We start from the raw sequence: 26,316 nt of genomic DNA on the forward strand, positions 1-26,316 counted from the left end.
GCCAAGGGTGCCCATATTTTTGCATGGCACTGTATAGATAAATTCTAAAATTCTGACTGCCAACAACCATGATGACAAGGAGCTAAGGAGCTTTCTGCATGCGTTTATATTTTGGGGCATATTTACTAATATTGTTTTAGTGTAATCTTGGACTAAATGGCATAAAAATACACCAGATCTAGTTTAAGTTTCTAGCATCTACTTACTTATTAAACACTGGCACTACAATTCACCCACTTTCTGCTGGGCAGTGTCCCATGTGATCCATGCTGGAAAATTGTCTAAAACTGATTCAATCTCAGACAGAATTCTGGTTAATTTACATTAGTAAATCTGCCCCATTAAGTCTATATTTTTAATTGTTTGTTTATTTAAGTGTACTTGTAGTCTAGAGAGCCACCTACATTGGTGGGTGTCACTCACATTAGTAAGGAGCAAGTCTGGATGTCCCTCACCATGGTGTCCAAATGTTTTAAAAACATTTTGTGTACCTCATTTTAATAATACATATATTTTTCTTATGGCAAAATAAGATTTATGTCTGTTTTGAATGATGATACTGTGGGAGCTAAAAGAGCTTTCCAGTTGTTAGAATGTTTTCCAATACCATAGTATCGCTAGTCTATGACTCTCTGATAAACCAGTCTCTGAGATATAAACCTAAATACATAATGTATAGTAAAGTGTACATACATGATATCTATAATATTGACCACTTTATTCCAATATTCTTATATTTTTGGACAATTCTACAAAATATGCAGTATTCGGTCAGTGAGCTTATACATTTGCATGTTTGCATGAATAATGTAAAAAAAGAAAATCTGATATAGTACATCACAGGCTCTTTCTAACAAACTTCGAACCAGCCCTGTGCCTCACATGGATCCAGAGATCTCCCCATTCATTGCCCGAATAGATTTATTTCAAGCAGGCAGCCTAGGGATAATGCACTTTCTCAGGGGGCATGTGCTTTCTAATGCAGTTGGTGGCAGTTGAAGGCTGGAAGTGCGGATTTATTTTGTGTGTGTTCTGCAGCCAGTGGCGTAGGGATCGCCATAGCAACCATAGCAGTTGCTATGGGGCCCTACGCCACTGGGGGCCCGGCCCGTCCTGACCGCATAATTTTTTTATTTATTTTTTATTAATACACTCAGGCAGCCAGGCCCGACCGCCCGCCCAGTGTAGTGGGCGGGGCGCGGGCGGTCCGCGGCTCGGGCCTGGCTGGGGGGGGAAGGCGGAAGCCGGAGTCACACAGGCAGCCAGCAGCCAGGCCCGGGACCGCCCGCCCAGTGTAGTGGGCGGGGTGCGGGCGGTCCACGGCTCTGGCCTGGCTGGGGCCCGGGGAAGGAAGCCGGAAGCCGGAAGGAGGAGAAGAGGAGGACAGGAGGACAGGACGGAGTCGGACGGCAAGTTGGTACGTACTACTAGGCTGGCGGTCGGCGCGGTGGAGGGGGCCGGAACGGCTTCTTGGTTCAGACACAGACATGAATATTCATGATGCAGCCAGACAACGACCGCATCAAGGGGCACAGCATACCCGGTGAGCCTCTCCACTCTGAACGCTTGGCTGGTTTTATTGGTACAGGAGTCTGGTGGAGGTCAGAAGTTGTCCCTAATGATGCTTGGCGGTGACTCCATCTCATTTGTTTAGAAAGTTTCTCATAAACTTCTGCATTTTCCTCCTCACACCTCTATGCACAATAAAATACACAGCTAGGCGGTTAAAGGGAGTCTTTCACCTAATCTGAGCGTTTTAGACCGCTCAGATCAGGTTATAGACTCTTTAACCCTCATTACGATCATACCTGTCTCTTATGTGTCCCTCGCCCAGATAATGAAAATAACACTTTTTAAACTTATGCAAATTACCTTCTGAAGGTGCCCAGGGGCGGCGTTACTGGGCGATGTGCCCAGAAAAACACACCTCCAGCTGGCGGACGTCACGAGCGGCACCAGAGGACGGCGGGCTGGGAACTGGCCCGCACCTGCGCACTGCTCTGCCCATTATGGGCAGATGAACAGCTTTTCATATTGCGCATGCGCCGGCCAACTAAAGACAGCCGGCCGGCGCATGAGCAATGAAAGGATGTTCCTCTGCCCATAATGGGCAGAGCAGTGCGCAGGTGCGGGCCAGTTCCCAGCCCGCTGTCCTCTGGTGCCGCTCGTGACGTCCGCCAGCTGGAGGTGTGTTTTTCTGGGCACATCGCCCAGTAAGGCCGCCCCTGGGCACCTTCAGAAGGTAATTTGCATAAGTTTAAAAAGTGTTATTTTCATTATCTGGGCGAGGGACACATAAGAGACAGGTATGATCGTAATGAGGGTTAAAGAGTCTATAACCTGATCTGAGCGGTCTAAAACGCTCAGATTAGGTGAAAGACTCCCTTTATTGATCAGTAGAAACGTCCCTTCTGCCACCCTGAGGCGGAGCCAGGCTGGCAGTGGCACCAGCGCCGCAGAGCAGATCCAGTGTAGGAATTAGGAAGGAATGAATTTCCTCCGGCTCCTAACTAGAGGGACTGAGACTGAGTGAGTGGGAGGACTCAGGCGGTGGAGGGGGCGAGGCCAGGCCGGGGGGGGGGGTATGAACTTATGACCTACCTGACCTGTCCTGCTGTGGAGTGAGTGGGACTATGAGGCAGGCGCTATCTAAATCTGATATCCTGGGGGCCCATACATTTTTTTTGCTATGGGGCCCATGCATTTCTAGCTACGCCCCTGTCTGCAGCCACTGAGCGCTTTTCAGTGATGTACATCAATCATTGTATCTGTGCTCAATTTTTGGTGCAGGTTTTTTTGTGTAAAAAAAAAAGAAATAGAAATAAGTGGTAGATTTAATATATAAATTTCTCTCTATTTATATAAGTACATTTCAGGTTGTTTTTGTGCAGATTTTTTTTACTGTAGTACTTTACTACAGTTTTTGTATGAACACACAGCTCTGCTTCTAGCATCCTGCAGAGCGCTAATACAGTTTTGGTGCAGGCTTTTGTTTTGTTTTTTTACTGTAGGAAATACTTGTTGATATTTTTTTGTTACTAAATTTCTAATTTTTTTTTCTTTTTTTCTTTCTTCTAAATTTGATTTCAAATGTAATTCACGTGTAAAAGCACTAGATACACAACCTTGTGAATAATTAAATGAATTAAATCATACACACCCCTTTAAAAATTCTAATGTCCTTATCATCCCAAAGAGTGTATTCAGCTGCGGAGCCATATGCCCTCATTGCTTCTGATAATTATACGACTAGCAAGGGAGAAGAGAATCTCACATTCCTCTTGTCTTCTTCCTTCTCCTCATCATCCAGTGATGAGGTATCCTCAAAATGGAGTCCTAGGGCAACAGTTGAGGCAGCCCAATCCCATATGGATAAATAGCCTCAAATTCCTGGGTTTGTGGGCAGCTCAGGAGTTCATGTTGACACTGTGGGCGTCACAGCAATTGATTTTTTTAAAATCTTTTTCTCTGAAGACTTTGTAAATGTAATGGTGGCCCAAATTAATGTATATACCCAGCAATTCATTGCCCAAAATCCCACATCATCCTTTGCGCAACCCCAGTTGATGCAGCAGAGATGAAGACATTTTGGAGAGATGTGGTGCATATGGGCATGGTAACTAAACTGAAATTAGAGAGTATTGGAGTACCTGGATTGAACTCCCAGAATGCCTGTTGGTCAAAGTGCTCACTACAGCCCTTAAAAAATAATTTGGCGTTTAGTTTCCAAAATGAGTTCACTTATTGGGGATATCCACTGTATAGGTACCTCACGGTCTCTTCAAATATAACATGGTGACTGAAAAACATTTAAGCAAAATCTGTTCTTCAAAAGCCATATGAAGCTCCTTCCCTTCCGAGCCCTGCTGTGTGCCTGTACAACAGTTTTTGACTGAATATTTCTGTAAACTGCAGAATCAGAGTAATTAATATTAAGGTTTCTTTTGCTGTTAACCCTTGCTGTGTTGGAGGAAAAAAAGCTCAATAAAATGGAAATGCTGTAACATTGTGCATTCCATCTCCATTTTGCTATAATTCCTGTGGAACATTCAAAGAGTTAAAAAACGTTTCTGAAATTCTGTTTTCTCAGGAGTGGGTCCAAAACACAGAAGAGGCACAAATCTTTTCATTATACTTTTTATGTGTAGGTTCCACTCCTGCTTTGGCTTACAAATACTTACAATTCAAAATACTGACCAAATACTTTGTGTGAGAAAGTGGCCTGAGTGGTTGTGTTTTTTAGGACTTTCTTTTTACATTTTTAAATTATTTTGTTACTGTGTTTTACAAAATACTTATATTAGTTTCTAACATTGATAACTGATATTCCATTAGAATAACAATTTAATTTAAATATAAACATTGGAGTTATAGAGTCATTTGAATTTGGAACTTGACTTTACCTGTAGAGCACCACCAGGTGGTCCACAGGTGTTTCACAATACTATAGTATTATTGACTTAAAGGGGTTCTCCGGGAATTATTTAAAATGGCCGCCATCAACTTGTCCTAGAATAAGAGCAGGACTGGTTGCCTTCACTTCCAGAGCTGCCTAAGGAGGTAAGGGGATGGGGTCTCACTACACTGATCTACAATATCTTGCCTATGATATGCCATAATGGCTGAGCAGCCTGACAGGAAAACTCACTAATATGTAGTATATGCAAATGCCGGGGCGTAGTGTGTATAGTAAGGCCCCACCTCCTCATCCCCCCCAGGCAGCTCTGCAAGTGGTGGCAACCAGTCCTGCTCACATTCTAGGACAGGTTGCTAGCCACCATTTTAAATCATTCCTGGAGAACCCCTTTAACTGCCAAGTCATGCCAATCTCTTTCCTTCTTTGAATTGTGGACAGTAGTCAGAAAGACTACTGAAATTAAAAGGTAGAATAGCTACCCTTATAGCCATATATCTCTTTTTAATCAAAAAATTTAGATATGGCTGTAGCTAATCCCAATATCTCCAAAACCATCCTTATTTATACTCACATTCGTCACCTATTTTAAACACAGAGTGGACACACTCCACTGCCAGAAACCTCTGACAGTAGGTTATCCAATGGCAGAACAAAAGATTGGGCATGTTGACATTCAACATGTCCATTCGAGGTTTGCCCTCATATCTGCCATTTTAGGACCAGCTGGGAGGCCCCAATATAATTTAGATTATCAATGCTGCCATAATAATTTAATGTAAAGACAGCTTAATATGCAAAGTCATTGCTCCAAACTGCCAAGTCATGCTCTAATCCAAATCCAGTATTTAACCAGAGGGTACTCAAGAACAGTGTTCCTCAACTCTAGTCCTCAGGATGAATACCGTAGGTGGGCCCTAAATCCTAAAAACATGACCGGCAGGTGGGCCCTGAGGACTGGAGTTGATGAACACTGCTTTAGAAGGTACATTACAAACCATTTATATCATCTTGTATATTGCCATGTTTTAAGTTGTTGGAAAATAAAAATTGTATGTCCACATTTTCCCTTTCTTTCACATAGGGGATTTCTAAGTTTATCCAAATACCAGCTTTGCTGGACTTTTAGTTTTTTGTATTTAAACTGTACATTTATATAAATAAATATTTTAATAAATTAATAATGTATATGTATAGTGAATCATTTGATTTTCTATTTTATTTGCTACAATGACTTTTGTTATGTACAATATGTAACATCCATATGTGTATATTATTTTTTGGTTCTCAGAATTTATGGCCTTTATGATGTCATTTTATGGCATATAATGCATTACATATTTTATGTTTAGCAATAATAATTTAATTTAATGTAATTTACTGTAGATTACAGATCTTTCTGAACTCATAAATGATCCCCGATTCAAGACTAATAAACTTAGAGTGCAGCACAGAAAAGAACTTCTTCAAGTTTTAACATCACGGTATGTGAATTTATTTATTTGTATTTTTTATTTAATTAAATAAATAGTAGCTGTTTCTTTACTGATGATTGTTAGAGATCAGTGAATGTCGACCCACTGTGTCAACTAACTGGTTTGACTTTGAGCTAACACTAATGTAGAACGTTGTTCTGGCATCCCCTTGGTATTCACCCTTTAAACCCCGTAAAGGAATCTGGACTTTGCTGTAGGTTGCCACCAGAATGTTACCTCTTGAGGTAGTCCCAGTATAGTTGGCAGCTGACCCACAGTAAGGGACTCTGGTGAAAGCACCAGAATCTCAGAATGCAGAAACTGCAGTAAATCCACAGGAAAACTGCAGGAGCAGTCTGAGTAATCACTTAGGCTTGAATGTTGGTTTTAGAGATCCAGGAAGGACTTGCAAACTGAATTGTAGTGAAGACATAGACGGAGCAAGCAGACAAGGCAGACAGACAGACTTAACTCAAACACGAACAGAACTAAAACTGGAAGTGTAGCATAACACAGGCAGGATGGAATCAGGGCAATAGGAACACAGCAGTAAATAATGCAGTATCAATGCAGGATAAACACGGGTACATCACAATAGCACTAGACTTTGCTGCTCATCAGGGAACCTAAAGCTCAGGCAGCCTCTGACTAGGGAGGGTGACTTAAAAGGTTTATCCCATGACTAATGTAAAAAAATTTAAATCATACATAATATAGTACATGGCAATACCTTTCTAACAAAGCTAGAACTTGCCCTGTACCTCAAGTGGTTCCAAAGATCTCTCCATTCATCGCTCTGCAAGATTTATATCAAGCTGACAGCTAAAGGGGAGTGTTCCTTCAGCTGCAGCTGGCTCCATATTACAGCTCAGGAGGCAGTTGAAGGATGAAACAAAGCATGTGCGGCCATCTCAGTGAGCAGGAAAAAGAAGTAAGAAAAAAACAAATAGCAGATGGTGCTATACAGATACATTTTATTGAATAACTCAGTGGCTATGCCACATTTTTTTTATTACATGCAATTACAAAATAATTCATATGCAGGCGCAGGTTTGAAAAATGTATAATGTTTTTTGTGGGACAACTCCTTTAAATACCCAGGGATCCTCAGCCATTCACTGGGGAAGAGTTCTAGCTCTTTAAGAGGCCAGGTGCGACCAGAAGCAGGCTGGAAGGGGATGTGCAGGCCACAACCTGCAGAGGCTCGGACTGGGTATCATGGTGAATAGTGCGGTCACCAAGGACTGCTGACCCAACAATGATATTGTATAAAATGTGGCAACAGATTAACCACAGTGTAACTAGTTAAATGCTTTTGGCTACATAAAACTACAAAGAAGACATAACACCGGATTTTACTTTGTGTAATGTGGTGATCTAGTAACTTTATGAGACCTGATAAACTATATATACCCTTTTATGTTATTGTAATGTACAGTTTGGTCCTCGTGACATTTTACATGCAACAAGCCTAATATTTGTTCATGGGATTTGAGTGAAGTATTACTTCAGACATTCCTTTAGAAGCAACAATAAAGCTTAGTTGCCGTTGCGGAGCCTCAGCCATGGAAGCATGTTTCGCATATGCAGGCCCCACCCTAACATCTTGTACTTTATTACCCTGGCTAAACCTCTTAAACTCACACCTTATCAATTCAAGGCAATAAATCTCAGCTGGGTCCCAAGCCATGTTGATGCTCCTGAATTGTGGAAGCTTCAGTGCCCCTTTAATATAACTTCTTCATGGTCCTACATTATATGTTACACCAATAACAGTAGTAGCTTCTTGGAACTATCCCTTTCTGTGCAAATGTACAGTATGTAGTCAATGATAATCTTCCCATACTCAGGATATTGTCCACTGATTTCCTAATTTTTAGTGGAACATGCCAGCAAACTAATGTGTTTTAGGAGCTCCCAACCCTGCCCCGACTGAAGATGCTAGGGGGCAAGGGATCATTTGTGCTGTCCTTTTGTTCTCCTGGGAGATGAGACACCTCCATATACAACACAACACATACACACTTGGTTGAGTCAAGCAAGAACTATTAAAGGATTATGGACACCTCAGACTGTTGAAACAACACAAAAGAGGGCTGAGGGCTACATAGTGGCCACAGTGTCATGGATGTTATTAGATGCATTTTCTAAAAAGAAAATAATTGATTTTTAAGAAGTAGTGTATATTGCATTATGCATGTAAACCTTCTTTTAAACCAGTTGATAAGTTAATATTTAGCAATTAAATTATGCTGGCCCAAAACTATTGTAAATGTAAATAGTATTGTAAATGTAAATAATTTCTGTAATTCTGCCAAATATATCCAGTCAAAGGGACAGTTTCTGTGTACAAGGAATGTTTAAAAGATGTAATTGTTTCATGATGAGCGCATTTTAAAAAAAATATTGCAAAAGGCTCTTCATATTACATTTTTCTTAGGCTACTTTCACACTAGCGTTTTTTTGTGGATCCGTCATGGATCTGCAAAAATACTTCCGTTGCAATAATACAACCGCATGCATCCGTCATGAACGGATCTGGTTGTATTATGTCTTACATAGCCATGACGGATCTGTCATGAACAACATTGAAAGTAAATGGGGGACGGATCCGTTTTCGATTGTGTCAGAGAAAACTGATCCGTCTCTATTGACTTACATTGTGTGCCAGGATGGATCTGTCTTGCTCCTCACCAAATCTCGGACAGGAAAACGCTGCTTGCAGCGTTATTCTGCCCATGATAGGGACGCAACCAACCGGAACGGAATGAATTTTGGTGCATTCCGTTTCGTTCAGTTTTGTCCCCATTGACAATGAACGGAGACAAAACTGAAGCATTTTCATCCGCTATTGAGATCCTATGAAGGATCTCAATAGCGGAATTCTAAACACTAGTGTAAAAGTAGTCTTAGCTGAACAGTTTTATTCTGGAGAACCCTTTTAAAGTGATATTTCAGAATATTTGACCCCAATAAAAGTTAAATAAATTCATAAAAGCTGTGCTTCTTTTTAATTTAAAATATTTAATATGTTAATTAAAATACCATTCAAATAAATAAATATATATATTTTTTAATATAGCAAAAAGGATATTGATTTTATGGTGTTTTCTCCTCTTATAGTATTGCCAGAGTAACAGTTGGTATTGATTTTACACATTTATTATGTGTGAGGAGTATTTCTGGAATTTTGTTTTGGAGCACATGTTTAAGGAGTAGTCTTTGAGCTCCCCTCTACACTCCCCCATTTTACCTATTCTACTCCTACAAATACATTAATCATTACAATTTGTAAATGATAGCAATCATTGTTTTGACTAGATGCTTAAAATTATTAATGATAAATATGATTGTACATACATAAAATAAGCCCAAGGACTCTTTCCCACGGGCGCTGCGGGTGAGGGCCGGATGCGTTCAGGGTGCATTGTGGCAAACCCAGCGAGTAGGCACGCAATTTCAGTCAGTTGTGTCTGCGATTGCGTTCCGTCGTTCAGTTTTTTCCGCGCAAGTGCAAAATGTTTTTATGCGTTTTGCACGCACGTGATGAAAAACCAAATGTGCTACCCAACCCTTCTTCAATGAAGTTTGGGTTTGGTTCAGTGTTCTATAGATTTTATTATTTTCCATTATAACATGGTTATAATGGAAAATAATAGCATTCTTTATTTAATACGGAATGCTAAGTAAAATGTCCCTTGAGGGTTAAAAAATAATGAAAAAATTACTCACCTCATCCACTTGATTGCGCAGCCGTTATCATCTTCTTTATTCTTCTTGCAGGACCTGCAAAAGGACCTGCGCTGATGTCATTGCGCTCACCACGTGGTGAGCGCAGTGACATCAGCGCAGGTTATTTTGCAGGTCCTGCAAGAAGAAGAAAGAAGATGATAACGGCTGCGCAATCAAGTGAATGAGGTGAGTAATTTTTTATTATTTTTTAACCTTTGTCACGAACATGGATTATTATTTAATGTCAGCCATGTTCCCACACCAGCCATCTGCTGTCAGAGGTAGGGGGGCACTGCTTCAAAGCCCACCCAAATGGCAGAGAACTTCTAGCAGGCCACCTTCTGTTTACAATTTCTCACTTCCATTCAGATAGCACAGATCCTGCAGGAAAGCTTCCCTGCAGGGGGTCTAAGCCATTCCCCAGTTCAATGAACATTTTCAGACATCATGAAACAGGCGATTCATAAGGAATTATGAATCGCCTGTCCATCACAGACCAGATACATATTTGAGTTCCTGTGGCCACAATGAACAGGCCCATGGTCATAGTTTGGTGATGGGATGCCAGGGAGGGGAGATAAGTAATGCAAAGTCTCCAGCATGTAGTATAGAAAAATGGTTATTTTATTCTTTTCAGGTTACTGCGGCTTTTAGTGTAATGTTTCGGCCAGGTGGCCTTCTTCAGAATAATGCCGCTATTGGAAGGGAGAGGTACGTTAGAGCGTAAGCTAGTGTGCGGGTATACAGGGAGTGCAGAATTATGAGGCAAGTTGTATTTTTGAGGATTAATTTTATTATTGAACAACAACCATGTTCTCAATGAACCCAAAAAACTCATTAATATCAAAGCTGAATATTTTTGGAAGTAGTTTTTAGTTTGTTTTTAGTTTTAGCTATTTTAGAGGGATATCTGTGTGTGCAGGTGACTATTACTGTGCATAATTATTAGGCAACTTAACAAAAAACAAATATATACCCATTTCAATTATTTATTTTTACCAGTGAAACCAATATAACATCTCAACATTCACAAATATACATTTCTGACATTCAAAAACAAAACAAAAACAAATCAGTGACCAATATAGCCACCTTTCTTTGCAAGGACACTCAAAAGCCTGCCATCCATGGATTCTGTCAGTGTTTTGATCTGTTCACCATCAACATTGCGTGCAGCAGCAACCACAGCCTCCCAGACACTCCTCATTGTAAATCTCACATTTGATGATGGACCACAGGTTCTCAATGGGATTCAGATCAGGTGAACAAGGAGGCCATGTCATTAGATTTTCTTCTTTTATACCCTTTCTTGCCAGCCACGCTGTGGAGTACTTGGACGCGTGTGATGGAGCATTGTCCTGCATGAAAATCATGTTTTTCTTGAAGGATGCAGACTTCTTCCTGTACCACTGCCTGAAGAAGGTGTCTTCCAGAAACTGGCAGTAGGACTGGGAGTTGAGCTTGACTCCATCCTCAACCCGAAAAGGCCCCACAAGCTCATCTTTGATAATACCAGCCCAAACCAGTACTCCACTTCCACCTTGCTGGCGTCTGAGTCGGACTGGAGCTCTCTGCCCTTTACCAATCCAGCCACGGGCCCATCCATCTGGCCCATCAAGACTCACTCTCAATTCATCAGTCCATAAAACCTTAGAAAAATCAGTCTTGAGATATTTCTTGGCCCAGTCTTGACGTTTCAGCTTGTGTGTCTTGTTCAGTGGTGGTCGTCTTTCAGCCTTTCTTACCTTGGCCATGTCTCTGAGTATTGCACACCTTGTGCTTTGGGCACTCCAGTGATGTTGCAGCTCTGAAATATGGCCAAACTGGTGGCAAGTGGCATCTTGGCAGCTGCACGCTTGACTTTTCTCAGTTCATGGGCAGTTATTTTGCGCCTTGGTTTTTCCACACGCTTCTTGCGACCCTGTTGACTATTTTGAATGAAACGCTTGATTGTTCGATGATCACGCTTCAGAAGCTTTGCAATTTTAAGAGTGCTGCATCCCTCTGCAAGATATCTCACTATTTTTGACTTTTCTGAGCCTGTCAAGTCCTTCTTTTGACCCATTTTGCCAAAGGAAAGGAAGTTGCCTAATAATTATACACACCTGATATAGGGTGTTGATGTCATTAGACCACACCCCTTCTCATTACAGAGATGCACATCACCTAATATGCTTAATTGGTAGTAGGCTTTCGAGCCTATACAGCTTGGAGTAAGACAACATGCATAAAGAGGATGATGTGGTCAAAATACTCATTTGCGTAATAATTCTGCACTCCCTGTACCGCTGTGGGGTAGAGTGCTGTTGACAGTGCTCTACCCCACAGTGGTATACCCGCACACTATCTCGCCTTCTACCGTACATCTCCCTTCCAATAGCCGCATTAGTCTGAAGAAGGCCACCCGGTCATAACTTATAATTAGGGTGGGAACCCTACTCCAAGCAAAAGCCACATAGTGCGACAAGGTTCAATAGGGAGGGGAGATATACATGTCTCCTCACAGAAACCAAATAATGGTACCATGCTTGGACTCTACTAGTACCACCCAAAGGACTTAGCCATGTGGTAAACTGACTTTTTTTCTGATTAACCCTGTTGTACCACTGGTGGCAGTCTTCCTGGGCTGAGGAAGCGCTGTTTCACTGGGGTAATGAAAAGGCTCACTCAGCTTGTTGCCTCTTTGTGCCGGTGTGGAGAGGAGTCTGTGAACACTGTACCAAGCTGACCTTACCTGCTCCTCAGGGACGGCATAACGTCACGCCTTGGTAACCAGTTACTATACCTTGTCTCGCTGGCTCTACGTATTTGACGCCCGACGTCAGTTGGGGTACGGTATTCATCACAACCCTCAAGGGACATTTTACTTAGCATTTTGTATTAAAGAATGCTTTTTTTTTCCATTATAACCATGTTATAATGGAAAATAATAAAGTGAATGGACCTCATCCCTATTTATTATCATCTCCTTAGCAACCATCTGTGAAAATCGCACTACATCCGCACTTGCTTGCGGATGCAATGCGATTTTCACGCAGCCCCATTCACTTCTGTGGGGCCTGCGTTGCATGAAAAACACAGAATATAGAACATGCTGCGATTTTCACGCAACGCAGAAGTGATGCATGAAAAACAACTTTCATCTACATAGCTCCATTGAAATGAATGGGTCCAGATTCAGTGCGGGTGCAATGCGTTCACGTCACACATTGCACCTGCGGGGAATTCTCGCTTGTGTGAAAGGGGCCTTAGTGTTCACATTAACCAGGTTCCCACCGGCCATAAATGTCCGGGAGGTCAGGACTTATCTCTGAATGGACACTCTGAAACGTCTAATCGTGCAGCTGCTGACCGGGGGGCCCACGGACAGCAAGGCACCCCATAGAGAATGTGGGGACTGTTCCACAGTGTCCCTGCCTTCTGGATCGCTGTATGCACAGTGTTGAATGAAGCAACATGCTGCTCCCTTTTCTGGCCCAGGCAGTCATGTGACCTCTGGTGCTGGGGGACTACTGCAGGAACTGCCGGGTCTTCCTTAGACCTCAATTAGATCTGCAGGAAGGCTGTACAGTGCTGTATAGCGCTGTACAGCCTCTCTGGGGGTTGTATTCCCCCTGTAACTGGGGCTCTGGGGCTACTACATCAGCCCCAGATACAGGAGAAATCAGCAAAAAAAATGCAATGTTAAATGTTCCCAAAAGGTCTTGTATGATAATAAAATACATTTTTCAGGTTTAAAAAAGTGACCCTTTCCCCCTAATCAAGTAAAAATGAATTACAATTATGCCCAAATATCTATTTTTTAGTCCCCTCACCTCCAATAAAACAATATCAAATGATCAAAAAGTTATACATACCCCAAAATGGTACCAATGAAAATGTCGCCTCTTCCTGCAAAAAAACGAGCCTTCAAACAAGACCATCCACAGAAAAATTGAAAAGTAGGGCGTAAAGAAAATAGCCACACAAAAATGCCCTTATTGTGTAAAACTGAAAAAAAAATGACATTTTTGGTATCGCCCCCTTCTGACTGACTGTATAACAAAAGCTGTTCTGGCATCATTTCTTTTTTAATGCGGTAGATCATGTTATTTTTTTTGTCAGCTCACCTCCCAAGTGATCAAAAGGTCTAATGTACCCCAAAATCGTATCAATAAAAAGTACAGTCTGTCCTGCAAAAGAAAAGCCCTCAGATATCTACATTGGCAGAAAAATAAAAATGTTATGGATGTTAGTATATGGCGATAAAAAGTGATTTAATTATGCAAAAGTAGTAAAACATGAAAAAATATATAAATTTGGTATCTCCGTAATCGCATCAACCTGCAGAATAAAGTTATCATCATATATACCATATGGTGAACCCCATAAGAAATAGAACTAAAAATCTGACAGAATTGCAATTGTTGCTCACATCCCCAAAAATTTTATAAAAAGCAATCCGAAAGCCAAATGTACCCCAAAATGGTACCAATAAAAACTACACGTTGTCTCACAAAAAAAAGAGCGCTCACACAGCTCAGTGAGCAAAAAATAAAAAAAGTATGGCCCCTAAAATTCATTTAAGCAAATTCTATTTTAGAAAATCCAGATTCCTCTCCTTCCCTTCTGAGCCCTAGCGTATCCCCAAACAGCAGTTTATGTGTGTTTTTGTGTATTCAGAAGAAAATGGGTAAGACATTGTGGGGTGATATTATCCTGTTATCCCTTGTGAAAAAGAAAGTTTGGGCCTAAAACACCATGTTCTTGTAAAAAAATAAATAAATGTATTTATCATTTTCACAGCCAAGTGTTATAAATCCTATGAACCGCCTGTTGGTTCAAACTACTCACTGCACTTATTAAAAATTCTCTGGGTGGCGTAGTTTCCAACATGTGGTAACTTTTTGGGGGTTTCCACTGTAGGGGTTCCTTAGGGTCTCTTGAAATACAATTTCAGCAAATCCTACAATTCATCTATCCTACAAAAACCATGTGTCGCTCCTTAACAGCAGTTTATGATCACATATGGGGTGTTTCTGTAAACTGCAGAATCAGAGTAATGAATATTGAGGTTTGTTTTGCTGTTAACCCTTGCTGTGTTACCGTAAAAAATGGATTAAGATGGAAAATCTGCAAAAAAGTGACATTTTCAAATTTCACCTCCATTTTTCTTTAATTCTTGTGAAACACTTAAAGGGTTAACAACAATTATAAAATCTGTTTGAATAACTTGAGTGGTGTAGCTTCTATAATGGGGTCATTTATGGGTGGTTTCTATTATGTAAGCTCTTTAAAGTGACTTCAAATCTGAATATGGTCCTTGCTTCTAAAATTCATCCTTAAAAAATAAATAGACATTTACAAAATGCTGCCAACATAAAGTAGACATATAGGGAATGTTAATAAATATTTTATAAAGTATCACCATTGATTTTTAAATCAGAGATTTTTCAAAATTTTGAGTAAATTTGGGATTTTTTAATAAATACAGCTAACACACTCAAATTCACAACTAACATAAAGTACAATCTGTCACGAGAAAACAGTCTCAGAATGGAGCATCAGTGGTGTTGTATTATACCTAGAGGCTCTGCTCTCTCTGTAACTGCCGCACCCTCTGCACTTTGACAGGCGTGATGACATTTTGACTGCCTGGCCGTCAATCAAAGTGGAGATGGCGTGGCAGTTGCAGAGAGCTGAGCCTCTAGGTGTAACTCCCCCATTCCTTTGAGGCTCAGTTGCATATATTAAAACCTCATTTTTCTGAGCAACGTGGGCACATATGAACTGGGGACCAACACAGATGCCTTCAGCTGTCAAGCACACATGCAACAGGTCAGCCAGTTTCGTAGGTACAAATCTGCTGACCTTGCCCTTTAACACATGCACAAATAAGAATGCTGGGCATATGTTGGCTAATAACATCATAACTAATGACTTGTCCTGGCTTAGTGGAGAATAGTCCCAAAAAAGTAAACCGTTACAGTGCGTGGGTAAACCTCCTCGGCCTAATGATTTTCCTTGTGTTCTTAGAGAACTTAGCTTTATCATTTTTGGTTGATAACTTATTTAGAGATGGACTTTTATTACTTATAGCACTCTTTAATTTCTGTTGAGAAAAAGCACTGTGGTATTGTGGATTGTGCAGGGTACCTGATAGCAATGATCTAGAACTGTATTGTTGTAGATATTATGTAGGGTTACTGGTAATATTGAACTGTCTGGTGCTCATTTTAGGTTGGAACAGTTCTTTCTACTATGGCCATTTGGTCAATGCTGTTCATTGGTGTTTTTTGCTTTCCTTTGGATCAATTGTTCTTTATACTGTAGCTATAAAGGATTAACTTGATGGACTTGAATCTTTCTTTCTGCTAACTCTATAAAAGCACTGATGAAAGGTGCGATCAACAGTCGTTCTTTCTTGTAGTCGCCTAGAAATATACTGTGAATTAATTTGAAAGGGGATTGAGAGTTGTCTATTAAAACTGTCTGTCTGGGATGAAGTATAAGAACAGAGCAAAGAGAGTTTGAGTGGTCACATGCCATTGGTGCACTTGTCATTGCTGGGATGAGGGTGACAACAGATGGGACATCACTGAACTGATGGGAATGGAAGCTGATGTGCTAGAAAGGGGTTTTTCAAAAAGTCTCCTTTTTACTTATTCTTACACTGTTTCCAGACTTTTATTTTTATAGGTCGGACAACCCCTGTAAGGGACCTGTTTAGAAAATAAATTCGTTCCAGTGTCATGTGGGCTGTGGATAACACTCCTAATTATTGAGTTTAGGGGTTTCAGCCATACTCATTTTAAACAGAAATGGAGAAATGAAGTACCATAGTGCTGTATACATTTTGTTTAACCACTTTTCACTTTTGTTCTGTATTAAGTTTTATGAAATGTTCTGAAGCACCAGTGTTGTTTCCCAGTACACTATTTGCAGGTGTACTTTCAGTACTGGAGGGGTCTCTGGAGACTTAATTGGGGTGGGGGTCACAGCATTGTTACAACTATACCTACTACATCTGTGTCGACTCAGATGAAAGTAAACCACTGACAACGCTATCAAATAACTTATACCAGAAATATAGTGCTTTAGACTTTTCTGTTTTATATAATATGAGTACATGCAATGCAGCAAATGTATTATATATCTGACACAACTTTAGTGCCTACCCTACCAAAACTGTCTAGAAGAAGGGGCTTGTGAAGGAACGTATCAAATTTAATAAAGACATTAATCATTTTTCAGGTCAACCATGTAGTTGAAGTGTGTCTACTATTTGGAGTGAGTTGATGCAAATTGTAAGAAATGCACCATTTTGGCTGCATTGGCACAATCTATGTAGTTTTATATCTTGTATGTTATCACTGTATTATAGAATGAAAAGAGAAAAGCAAATCACAGCCACCAAGACAGCGCCAGGCCCCTAATTTCTGCTATAATAGGTGATCAGGATAGGGATGGAGAGTAAGGGCTCATGCACACGACCGTATGCCCTCCAAGACATACGGTCAGTGAGTGGGCCATATGTCCCAGAGCTGCATACATCGATCTCACGGGAGCACACAGCATCATAGGTTACTATGATGCTGTACGCATCAGGCCGCCCGAGGGACTATTGTTCCGCACTATGATGCTGTGAGCACGATGTACAGTACAGACCAAAAGTTAGGACACACCTTCTCATTCAAAGAGTTTTCTTTATTTTCATGACTATGAAAATTGTAGATTCACACTGAAGGCATCAAAACTATGAATTAACACATGTGGAATTATATAAATAACAAAAAAGTGTGAAACAACTGAAAATATGTCATATTCTAGGTTCTTCAAAATAGCCACCTTTTGCTTTGATTACTGCTTTGCACACTCTTGGCATTCTCTTGATGAGCTTCAAGAGGTAGTCACCTGAAATGGTTTTCACTTCACAGGTGTGCCCTGTCAGGTTTAATAAGTGGGATTTCTTGCCTTATAAATGGGGTTGGGACCATCAGTTGCGTTGTGGAGAAGTCAGGTGGATGCACAGCTGATAGTCCTACTGAATAGACTGTTAGAATTTGTATTATGGCAGGAAAAAAGCAGCTAAGTAAAGAAAAACGAGTGTCCGTCATTACTTTAAGAAATGAAGGTCAGTCAGTCTGAAAAATTGGGAAAACTTTGAAAGTGTCCCCAAGAGCAGTCACAAAAACCATCAAGCGCGACAAAGAAACTGTCTCACATGCGGACCGCCCCGGGAAAGCAAGACCAAGAGTCACCTCTGCTGCAGAGGATAAGTTCATCCGAGTCACCAGCCTCAGAAATCGCAGGTTAACAGCAGCTCAGATTAGAGACCAGGTCAATGCCACACAGAGTTCTAGCAGCAGATACATCTCTAGAACAACTGTTAAGAGGAGACTGTGTGAATCAGGCCTTCATGGTAGAATATCTGCTAGGAAACCACTGCTAAGGACAGGCAACAAGCTGAAGAGACTTGTTTGGGCTAAAGAACACAAGGAATGGACATTAGACCAGTGGAAATCTGTGCTTTGGTCTGATGAGTCCAAATTTGAGATCTTTGGTTCCAACCACCGTGTCTTTGTGCGATGCAGAAAAGGTGAACGGATGGACTCTACATGCCTGGTTCTCACCGTGAAGCATGGAGGAGGAGGTGTGATGGTGTGGGGGTGCTTTGCTGGTGACACTGTTGGGGATTTATTCAAAATTGAAGGCATACTGAACCAGCATGGCTACCACAGCATCTTGTAGCGGCATGCTATTCCATACGGTTTGCGTTTAGTTGGACCATCAACAGGACAATGACCCCAAACGCACCTCCAGGCTGTGTAAGGGCTATTTGACCATGAAGGAGAGTGATGGGGTGCTGCGCCAGATGACCTGGCCTCCACAGTCACCGGACCTGAACCCAATCGAGATGGTTTGGGGTGAGCTAGACCGCAGAGTGAAGGCAAAAGTGCCAACAAGTGCTAAGCATCTCTGGGAACTCCTTCAAGACTGTTGGAAGACCATTTCAGGTGACTACCTCTTGAAGCTCATCAAGAGAATGCCAAGAGTGTGCAAAGCAGTAATTAAAGCAAAAGGTGGCTACTTTGAAGAACCTAGAATATGACATATTTTCAGTTGTTTCACACTTTTTTGTTATGTATATAATTCCACATGTGTTAATTCATAGTTTTTATGCCTTCAGTGTGAATCTACAATTTTCATGAAAATAAAGAAAACTCTTTGAATGAGAAGGTGTGTCCAAACTTTTGGTCTGTACTGTATGCCGCTCCGGAACATATGGCCCGCTCATGGACCGTATGTCTCGGAGGGCATACGGTCGTGTGCATGAGCCCTAAGAGTAAAAATACTAAAGAAATAGCCATTTTAACCAATTAGGTATATGACCTGGAGTAATAGGAAATGATTGAATAAAAAGCTATTTTTTTTTTTATACTCACTTTACTGAGGAGGTGGTCTGTGGGATAAGTTCAAAACACCCATAGACTCAAATCCCCCTTCCCGCCTGGATCTCTTGTAGTGTCTTGTAGTGTCTTCTATGTCTTAGGAAAACACGTCAGTCCCATGAACGGTACTTCTGGTAGTTTCCTTTATTAGTATCACAGATAGGATCAATGCGTTTCGTGAGTGTTTGGGCTAAATGAATCTTTAGAATGTACGAATTATTAGCCCGCCCAAATTATTAGCCTGTCCTAATGATATTTCTCAATAGGTTCAATTATTGAATATGATATTATCTATCCTAGCATATCACCATTCATCCAACCATCAAACAATTTCAATACATCACCATTTATCTAATTATCAAATAAGCTAATGTACTAATAATAACCATGATTTAATATCTAATATTTTATTATATGATCCAGTTTCCAATATTTTATTTCATCCTAACTACTAATATGATTTTAATTAAATGGAGTATTTTATAATTTAGTTCACTATATACGACCAATACATTTTGATGTATCTATATATATTTCCAAAGAGGTTAATGGATGAAGGTAAATATAGTTTATACTTTAGAGGGGATATGGATTCTATGGACAGTGCATTTTTTTAAATTTATTTATTTCATATTTATTTTATATCTATCTGAGGAATTATGTTTTAAAACCTATGTGAGGGGTAATTTTATTTCATTTTATATCTATCCTATTTGATGATTTTAAATTACGGTGAAGCAACCTCCATTTGATTATGTAATTTATTTATATATTATCTATTATCTTCCTGTATTATATATTTATTGCTTACGATGTCTGAATTATTTTTTTTATTATTTATTGATTCAGTACCTTGTTTAAGCATGATAATTACTTCTTAATACTACATTATATTTAGTTTTCACGTACACATTATCATATTAGTGGTACATCAGTGATACCCCTCTTCAGTCCCCTTACCTTGCCCATATTGAGAAGAGGCGCATTTATGATACTGTCATGAGATCCATATAGAATGTGTCGGCAGATAAGAACCATTTGGCCCATCTAGTCTGCCCAATATACTGAATACTATGGATAGTCCCTGGCCCTATCTTATATGAAGGATGGCCTTATGCCTAGACCATGCATGCTTAAACTCCTTCACTGTATTTGCAGCTACCACTTCTGCAGGAAGGCTATTCCATGCATCCACTACTCTCTCAGTAAAGTAATACTTCCTGATATTACTTTTAAACCTTTGCCCCTCTAATTTAAAACGATGTCCTCTTGTAGCAGTTTTTTAAATATTCTCTCCTCTTTTACCTTGTTGATTCCCTTTATGAATTTAAAAGTTTCTATCATATCCCCCCTGTCTCGTCTTTCTTCCAAGCTATACATGTTAAGGTCCTTTAATCTTTCCTGGTAAGTTTTATCCTGCAATCCATGTACCAGTTTAGTAGCTCTTCTCTGAACTCTCTCCAAAGTATCAATCTTCTTCTGGAGATATGGCCTCCAGTACTGAGCACAATACCCCAAATGAGGTCTCACTAGTGCTCTGTAGAGCGGCATGAGCACCTCCCTCTTTCTACTGGTAATCCCTCTCCCTATACATGAACACATTCTGCCAGCATTTCCTGCTGCTATATGACATTATCTGCCTACCTTTAAGTCTTCTGAAATAATGACCCCTAAATCCCTTTCCTCAGATACTGAGGTTAGGACTGTATTACTGATTTTATATTCTGCTCTTGGGTTTTTATGCCCCAGGTGCATTATCTTGCATTTATCAACATTAAATTTGGTTGTGACACAATTTTCCCCTAGCTCTGTGCACCTACTAGGGGACGTTTCCACCTTGTGTATCAATCAGGCAGGATCACAAGCCCCTACCATATATAAAGCTTTTAGGTAAGAAATATCCTTTTGATTTTATGATCTTTATATGTGTTTTGGTTGCTACTGAAGGATGGGGTATGTGGTAAGACCCCCAAAACGCGTTGAGCCTATCTGTGATACCAATAAAGGAAGCTACCAGAAATGCAGTTTGTGGGACTGCTGTGTTTTCCTAAGACTACAAGCAATCTGGGTGGGGGGGTGGGGGGGGGGGGGGAGGTGAGTCTATGGGTGTTTTGAGCTTATCCCACAACAGACCACCTCCTCAGTAAAGTGAGTTAATTCTTTACATTTAGTTTTTATTTAAAAAAATAGATTTTTATTCGATCATTTCCTTTTACTCCCGGTTATATACCTAATTGGTTAAAACAGCTATTTCTTTAGTATTTTGACTCTTACTCTCCATCCCTATCCTGATCACCTATTATAGGGGCTTGGCTCCGTCTTGGTGGCTGTGATTTGCTTTTTCTTTTCTTTCTATATCCACATGCGTAGTTTGTTCTACACATACAGTCACTACTGGCAGCCTCCCACCTCTCAAATCTTGGTGATAGTTTCTCCTCCCTTTGGGACCCTGCGGTTACTCTAAGATTTTTTGGACTCCCATCCAAAATGTTCTTCGATTAACACTCTGTTTTTGGAATTTTTTCATCCTCTTCCCCCTTTATCACTGTATTATGACAGTACTGAAAAATATCCCACCAATATATACTAACTTGATAGGTACGGTATATGTAGCCAACTTACCTGAAATTATGTCATCATTTTTCACCCAATAAAAATGTAATCACCTCTGAAAAGTAAATAATAGTGTTTTTCTGTACAAACGTACATATGATAATGTCTTTACAAACTGTAGAAACCATTTGACTTTAAATTTAGGTCGAGAGTTTTTGTTTCAGGGGAGCATGATTAATGTGTCCTTTGGTAATCATGGAATGTAAAGATGTTCTGTCCCTGACTGATTGAGCTTGAAGGTATTTAATCTTGTCTCCCACTGCATAAAACAGACATTAGTTACGACACTAGTGTAAAAAAAAAATCATCATGACATATATTTTGTTTTCCATAAAAAGAAATGAAGCCATTTATAGTTCTTGAGGGGATGAGACTGAAGGATACGAAAACACAAAAGCCTTAAATACACCCCAGTGATTTCTGGGGGATGTTGTACAGTCTGAAGGCACGTTTGATACTGATTTGCAATTGTTTCACAGAGCATCAAGGAAACCACTTGTGTAACCCCAGAAATGATCTATGTGCTAGCCTTGAAAATTCATTAAGCGTACCATGAGAGCATAATATTTACATAGACTTGACTCATTGACATTCTGACTGAAAAGGTTCCGATTGTGGTGCATTTCAGTCTATTCCCTCGTAACTTTGTCATTATATAGAGAAGATTAGTATTCTTTATGGTAGCTTTATTTTTTAATATAACATTACTTAGCAAAAATGGTTTGAAATGACTAATACTGCAATCGCTATTAAAGTCTACACACCGGCCTGCTTGCCACCACTTTATTCTGCAGAGAAACACTCTGGACAGTGGATGCCTGTGACAACATGAGAGTCTATTCCTATGTGATAGGCACCATTTGTTCACCATTATATTAAAGGGAGGCACTTACATAATAGACCAGTGCCTAATTGGTTGCAGAAAGTAATTTTAAAGCAGTGTAATTTTTAACTCATAAATTGTACTCCCTGATGAACCCCCTCCTCCTATAAAACCAAACCCACATCATGTTTCTGAATATTGTGGGGATGTGCTGGTGGTAGGCTACGGTCGCGGCGGCAGTATTGAGGCAATCACAGTGTGACTTTATTCACACCAAAGGCATAACAGGCTATGTGCAGACCACACAGGTGCATATCCACATAGTGCATAGAACAAAAGTCTTTCCGTAGAAAATAAACAGCAGGTTTGAGTCACCTTGTTTCTGGACAGACCACAGCGGTCCTGCAGGCTTCTAGGCTACCTGCCTTTGTCTCCCTCAGGCAAGAGCACCTTCGGCTAGTGGCACCACAGGTCCCAGGGCTATCCTTCAATGTGTGCTGTGCCCAGACTCTCCTTCACCAGCACTGACTCTGTCTGTGGAAGTCTCCAGCACAGCAAGACACACCCCACCCCCCATCTTCAGCAGGCTGGGTTCTTTAAAAGCCCAACTCCACCAAAAACCTGGCCTGGCCGTGGGGAACAGGCACCCACCCTGCTCTTTACCTGTTCCCAGTAAGAACCGGCCTGGACACGCTGTGCCAGCAGCATTTGCCTGCTGTAACCGCAATGATCCGGTTCTTACTCCACCGAGGCCAGGACCTCTGGTGGCACGTATCGTCCGTCCATTATTATCCCGGCGACTCTCCTACAATATAAAGGTGTGGATAATGTAGGGCACAGAACCAATATATTGAATTGTATCTTTCATACATATGCTTATGTTTATTTATACAAAATATAGTTACAGAGGTTGTGCAACTTACTTAAAGGGAGTCTGACATCGACACAATCAGTTTTAAACTGGAGCACAATCCCTGGTAGGACTCCCTTCCTATATTATAAGCATGCCTTCTTGTGAAAAAATGCTTTTATTCAATATCCTAATCAGTTGTAAAGTGCACCGAGGGAGGGCCTGAGCTGTTCATTGCACCACAGCTGTGGCCCCTTCGACTTACCATCGCCTCCCTCTCCTGTTTGATTGACAGGGCTAGGCTTCTGCAGCATGATTCCACCTTGCCCATATGCCTTATGTAACCACTGCAGCCAATTGTAGTCCTTAGCAATATATGGCACAGAACTGCTGAGGCCAGTGATTAACATCAACTGTCAATGGGGTATACAGCTAGGTCACTGCTGCAGCCCTGGAATACTGGAGCGGTCTCACTGGAAGCAGCAGGGAATTACCTGATGACTATAGGAGATTTTTTATTTTAGCACATTTAGTAGTTTGAGGATATTTTTAAATAAGTTGGATAACGCCTTTAATGCATCAGTATGATCTAAAAAAAAAAAAGAAACATAGTTAAAGGTGTTACCCCATGATGGATGTATAAAATGAAACCCATGATAAACTCAATACAAAGCTACAACCAGCCCTTGAATGAATACAGAGTTGCCCATGTATTGCTCTAATTGCTCTGAGATTTGTATCAAGCTAGCAGCTCAGGAGTATGCCCTTTCACTGGGATGGAAGGGGAGGTTGGGGGGGGGGGGTCTTTCTGCTGTGGTTCTCTCCTTGTAACTGTCACAGCTTCAAACAGAAGATAAGGCTGGTAACAGTTGAAGGATGGATGTGAGCACGTGTCCACCCCACTGACAGGGAAATAAGGAAAAGAACAAATAACAAGCAGCGTTATACAAATGCATTTTATTGAATAACTCAGAAACTATATTTTTTTATTACATGCAAATACAAACATTCAGACCCATGTGCTGGTTATCCAACAGAGTAGAGTAGCTCTAAGAAAGTAGAAGAGAGAAATAACCAAAGGAAGGAGGATAGGAAGGTGAACTGGAAAAGAGGATGAGTCAGAACTCAAACAGACATTGAATACTACTTCTAGTTTAATAGGCTACATTTTGGTGACAGATTTCTATTTCTATTTCCATTTAAATGAATAATAGACCAATTCATTAGAGGGAAAACCCCTGCCCTACATAGAATAGAACATGCTTCAGTATTCCACAGTTGGGAAATGTGCCACATATGTGTGACCACCAACTGCCAGTAATGGTGAACTTGGACCATTGAGCCCTACATTGACGTTATTGACAGAAGAAAGGTTCTCTAACAACAGACTTCAACCCAAGATAATACTCTAGTATCAAAAGGCAGGAACATCTCTTGAAAACTCCCGACAATAAGAGTTATTAAAAGAGGTCCAATCGGCAGCAGAGAGCGTCACAGCCAGGGACAAGGTGAGTTTTTTTCCCCTGGCTGTGACGCTCTCCGCTGTGACTGGACCACGCTACAGCCAGGAAGAAGGAGACGCCCATTGAGAAACAGGGCAGTCTCCTCCTCCCTTTACCAATGCTATTCATTAGCATATCAGGCGGGCAAAGTGAATGGGGCCACAGCGGGGGACTGGACAGACACACTAGTAAGCGATATTACATCCATGAATTATGCCCTACACAACCCCCTTCAGTACTTATTTCATAATGTCTGGACCCATGAAAGATCCTCTTTAAAGGCAATTGTTTTTAGTATTTGGCTACAAATTATCTTCTAGTATTGGATCTAAGCTTGTATTAAGCTTAAAAGAAGTAAATGTACTGTATGATAAAAAAAATAGTGTAACAAATCTATTTCTGAGCAGAAAATCTTTCACCAAAATATACTTTTTCCTTCACACTTAAAAGCCTGTACTAAGAAAAAAAGAACAGAAAAAAACATAAGAGGATTATATGACAAGTTTTGGCTTAGCACCCCTGCACATAAACCCTAATCATACAACTTTGTTTCCTGCTTTACTTATCAAAAGGTCACATCAGCTGCCGGTTTGTATGCAGGGATCTTATTACTTACTGAAACTGTAACATTTAACAGACAATTTTTTAAAATGAATGTGCTGTGATTGGAGCTTTCAGCAGGCTGCAAGAATTTTGCCTATATCCAGGATATGTATTGTGGCCCATGGCCCTGTGACCCCGCTAATCCATATTTTAAAATTATGTTGCTAATAAATGTGAACTTTGTTTAGCTATCTAACAGTTGCGGTTGTTAGTTCCGACATATGTTTCACATATGATAGGCAGGAAAAAGTCAAGGCTGCTTTCATATCAGATTTTTTAGATCAAAACTCAAGTGTTCCATATTTTATTTTTTCCCATAGAATGTTAATGCTATTGTCTTACAAATGTGATGATCATTACAGTACAAAAGGCCTTGAGGAAATCCTCTGACCATATATGAAATTGCTGATAATTTTGGTTTGGATCTCATATTAAGACAATCAGATAGAATTACAAGGCTCTTTAACCACGTTCTTTGCCTAGGGCTTTGAGCTTTTGCATTTCCGCTGAACATTTTCTGTTACAATACTGGCTGCCTGGGAATAAATCCGTGTGGTGGTGTTTTACATCCTCTAGACTTTTTTTTTTTTAAAGTGAATTTAAGCCACAATCTTTTGTTTGTTCCTAGGTTCTCAGAAAAAACAACCGCTGAGTGGCTTGAGCTCTTTGAAGGAAGTGGCATCCCATATGGGCCGATCAACAGTATAAAGCAAGTATTTTCTGAACCCCAGGTCAGTCTGAGATCACTTATTTTGTTATATAGCATTTCACTATTTTAAAGAGTAAGACTGAGTTCACACTTCAGGTTTTTGATCAGTTATTTCCATCAGTTATTGAGAGAGCCAAATCCAGGAGTGGAGGCTACACAGAGAT

The 26,316-nt window shown here is 40.5% G+C and overlaps 1 protein-coding gene across 3 annotated transcripts in view; it reads left to right on the forward strand.

Annotated features, from left to right (window-relative positions):
* Positions 1 to 26,316, forward strand: part of SUGCT (succinyl-CoA:glutarate-CoA transferase) — a 942,268-nt gene that overhangs the window by 430,456 nt on the left and 485,496 nt on the right. For all 3 annotated transcript variants that reach the window (XM_044293705.1, XM_044293704.1, XM_044293703.1), the window contains exons 11-12: positions 5,801 to 5,898; positions 26,072 to 26,174. In XM_044293705.1, the coding sequence (XP_044149640.1) occupies positions 5,801 to 5,898; positions 26,072 to 26,174 (201 nt within the window). The remainder of the gene's footprint in view (positions 1 to 5,800; positions 5,899 to 26,071; positions 26,175 to 26,316) is intronic.

Source organism: Bufo gargarizans, chromosome 5, assembly GCF_014858855.1.
Source record: "Bufo gargarizans isolate SCDJY-AF-19 chromosome 5, ASM1485885v1, whole genome shotgun sequence".
Lineage (NCBI taxonomy): Eukaryota > Metazoa > Chordata > Amphibia > Anura > Bufonidae > Bufo > Bufo gargarizans.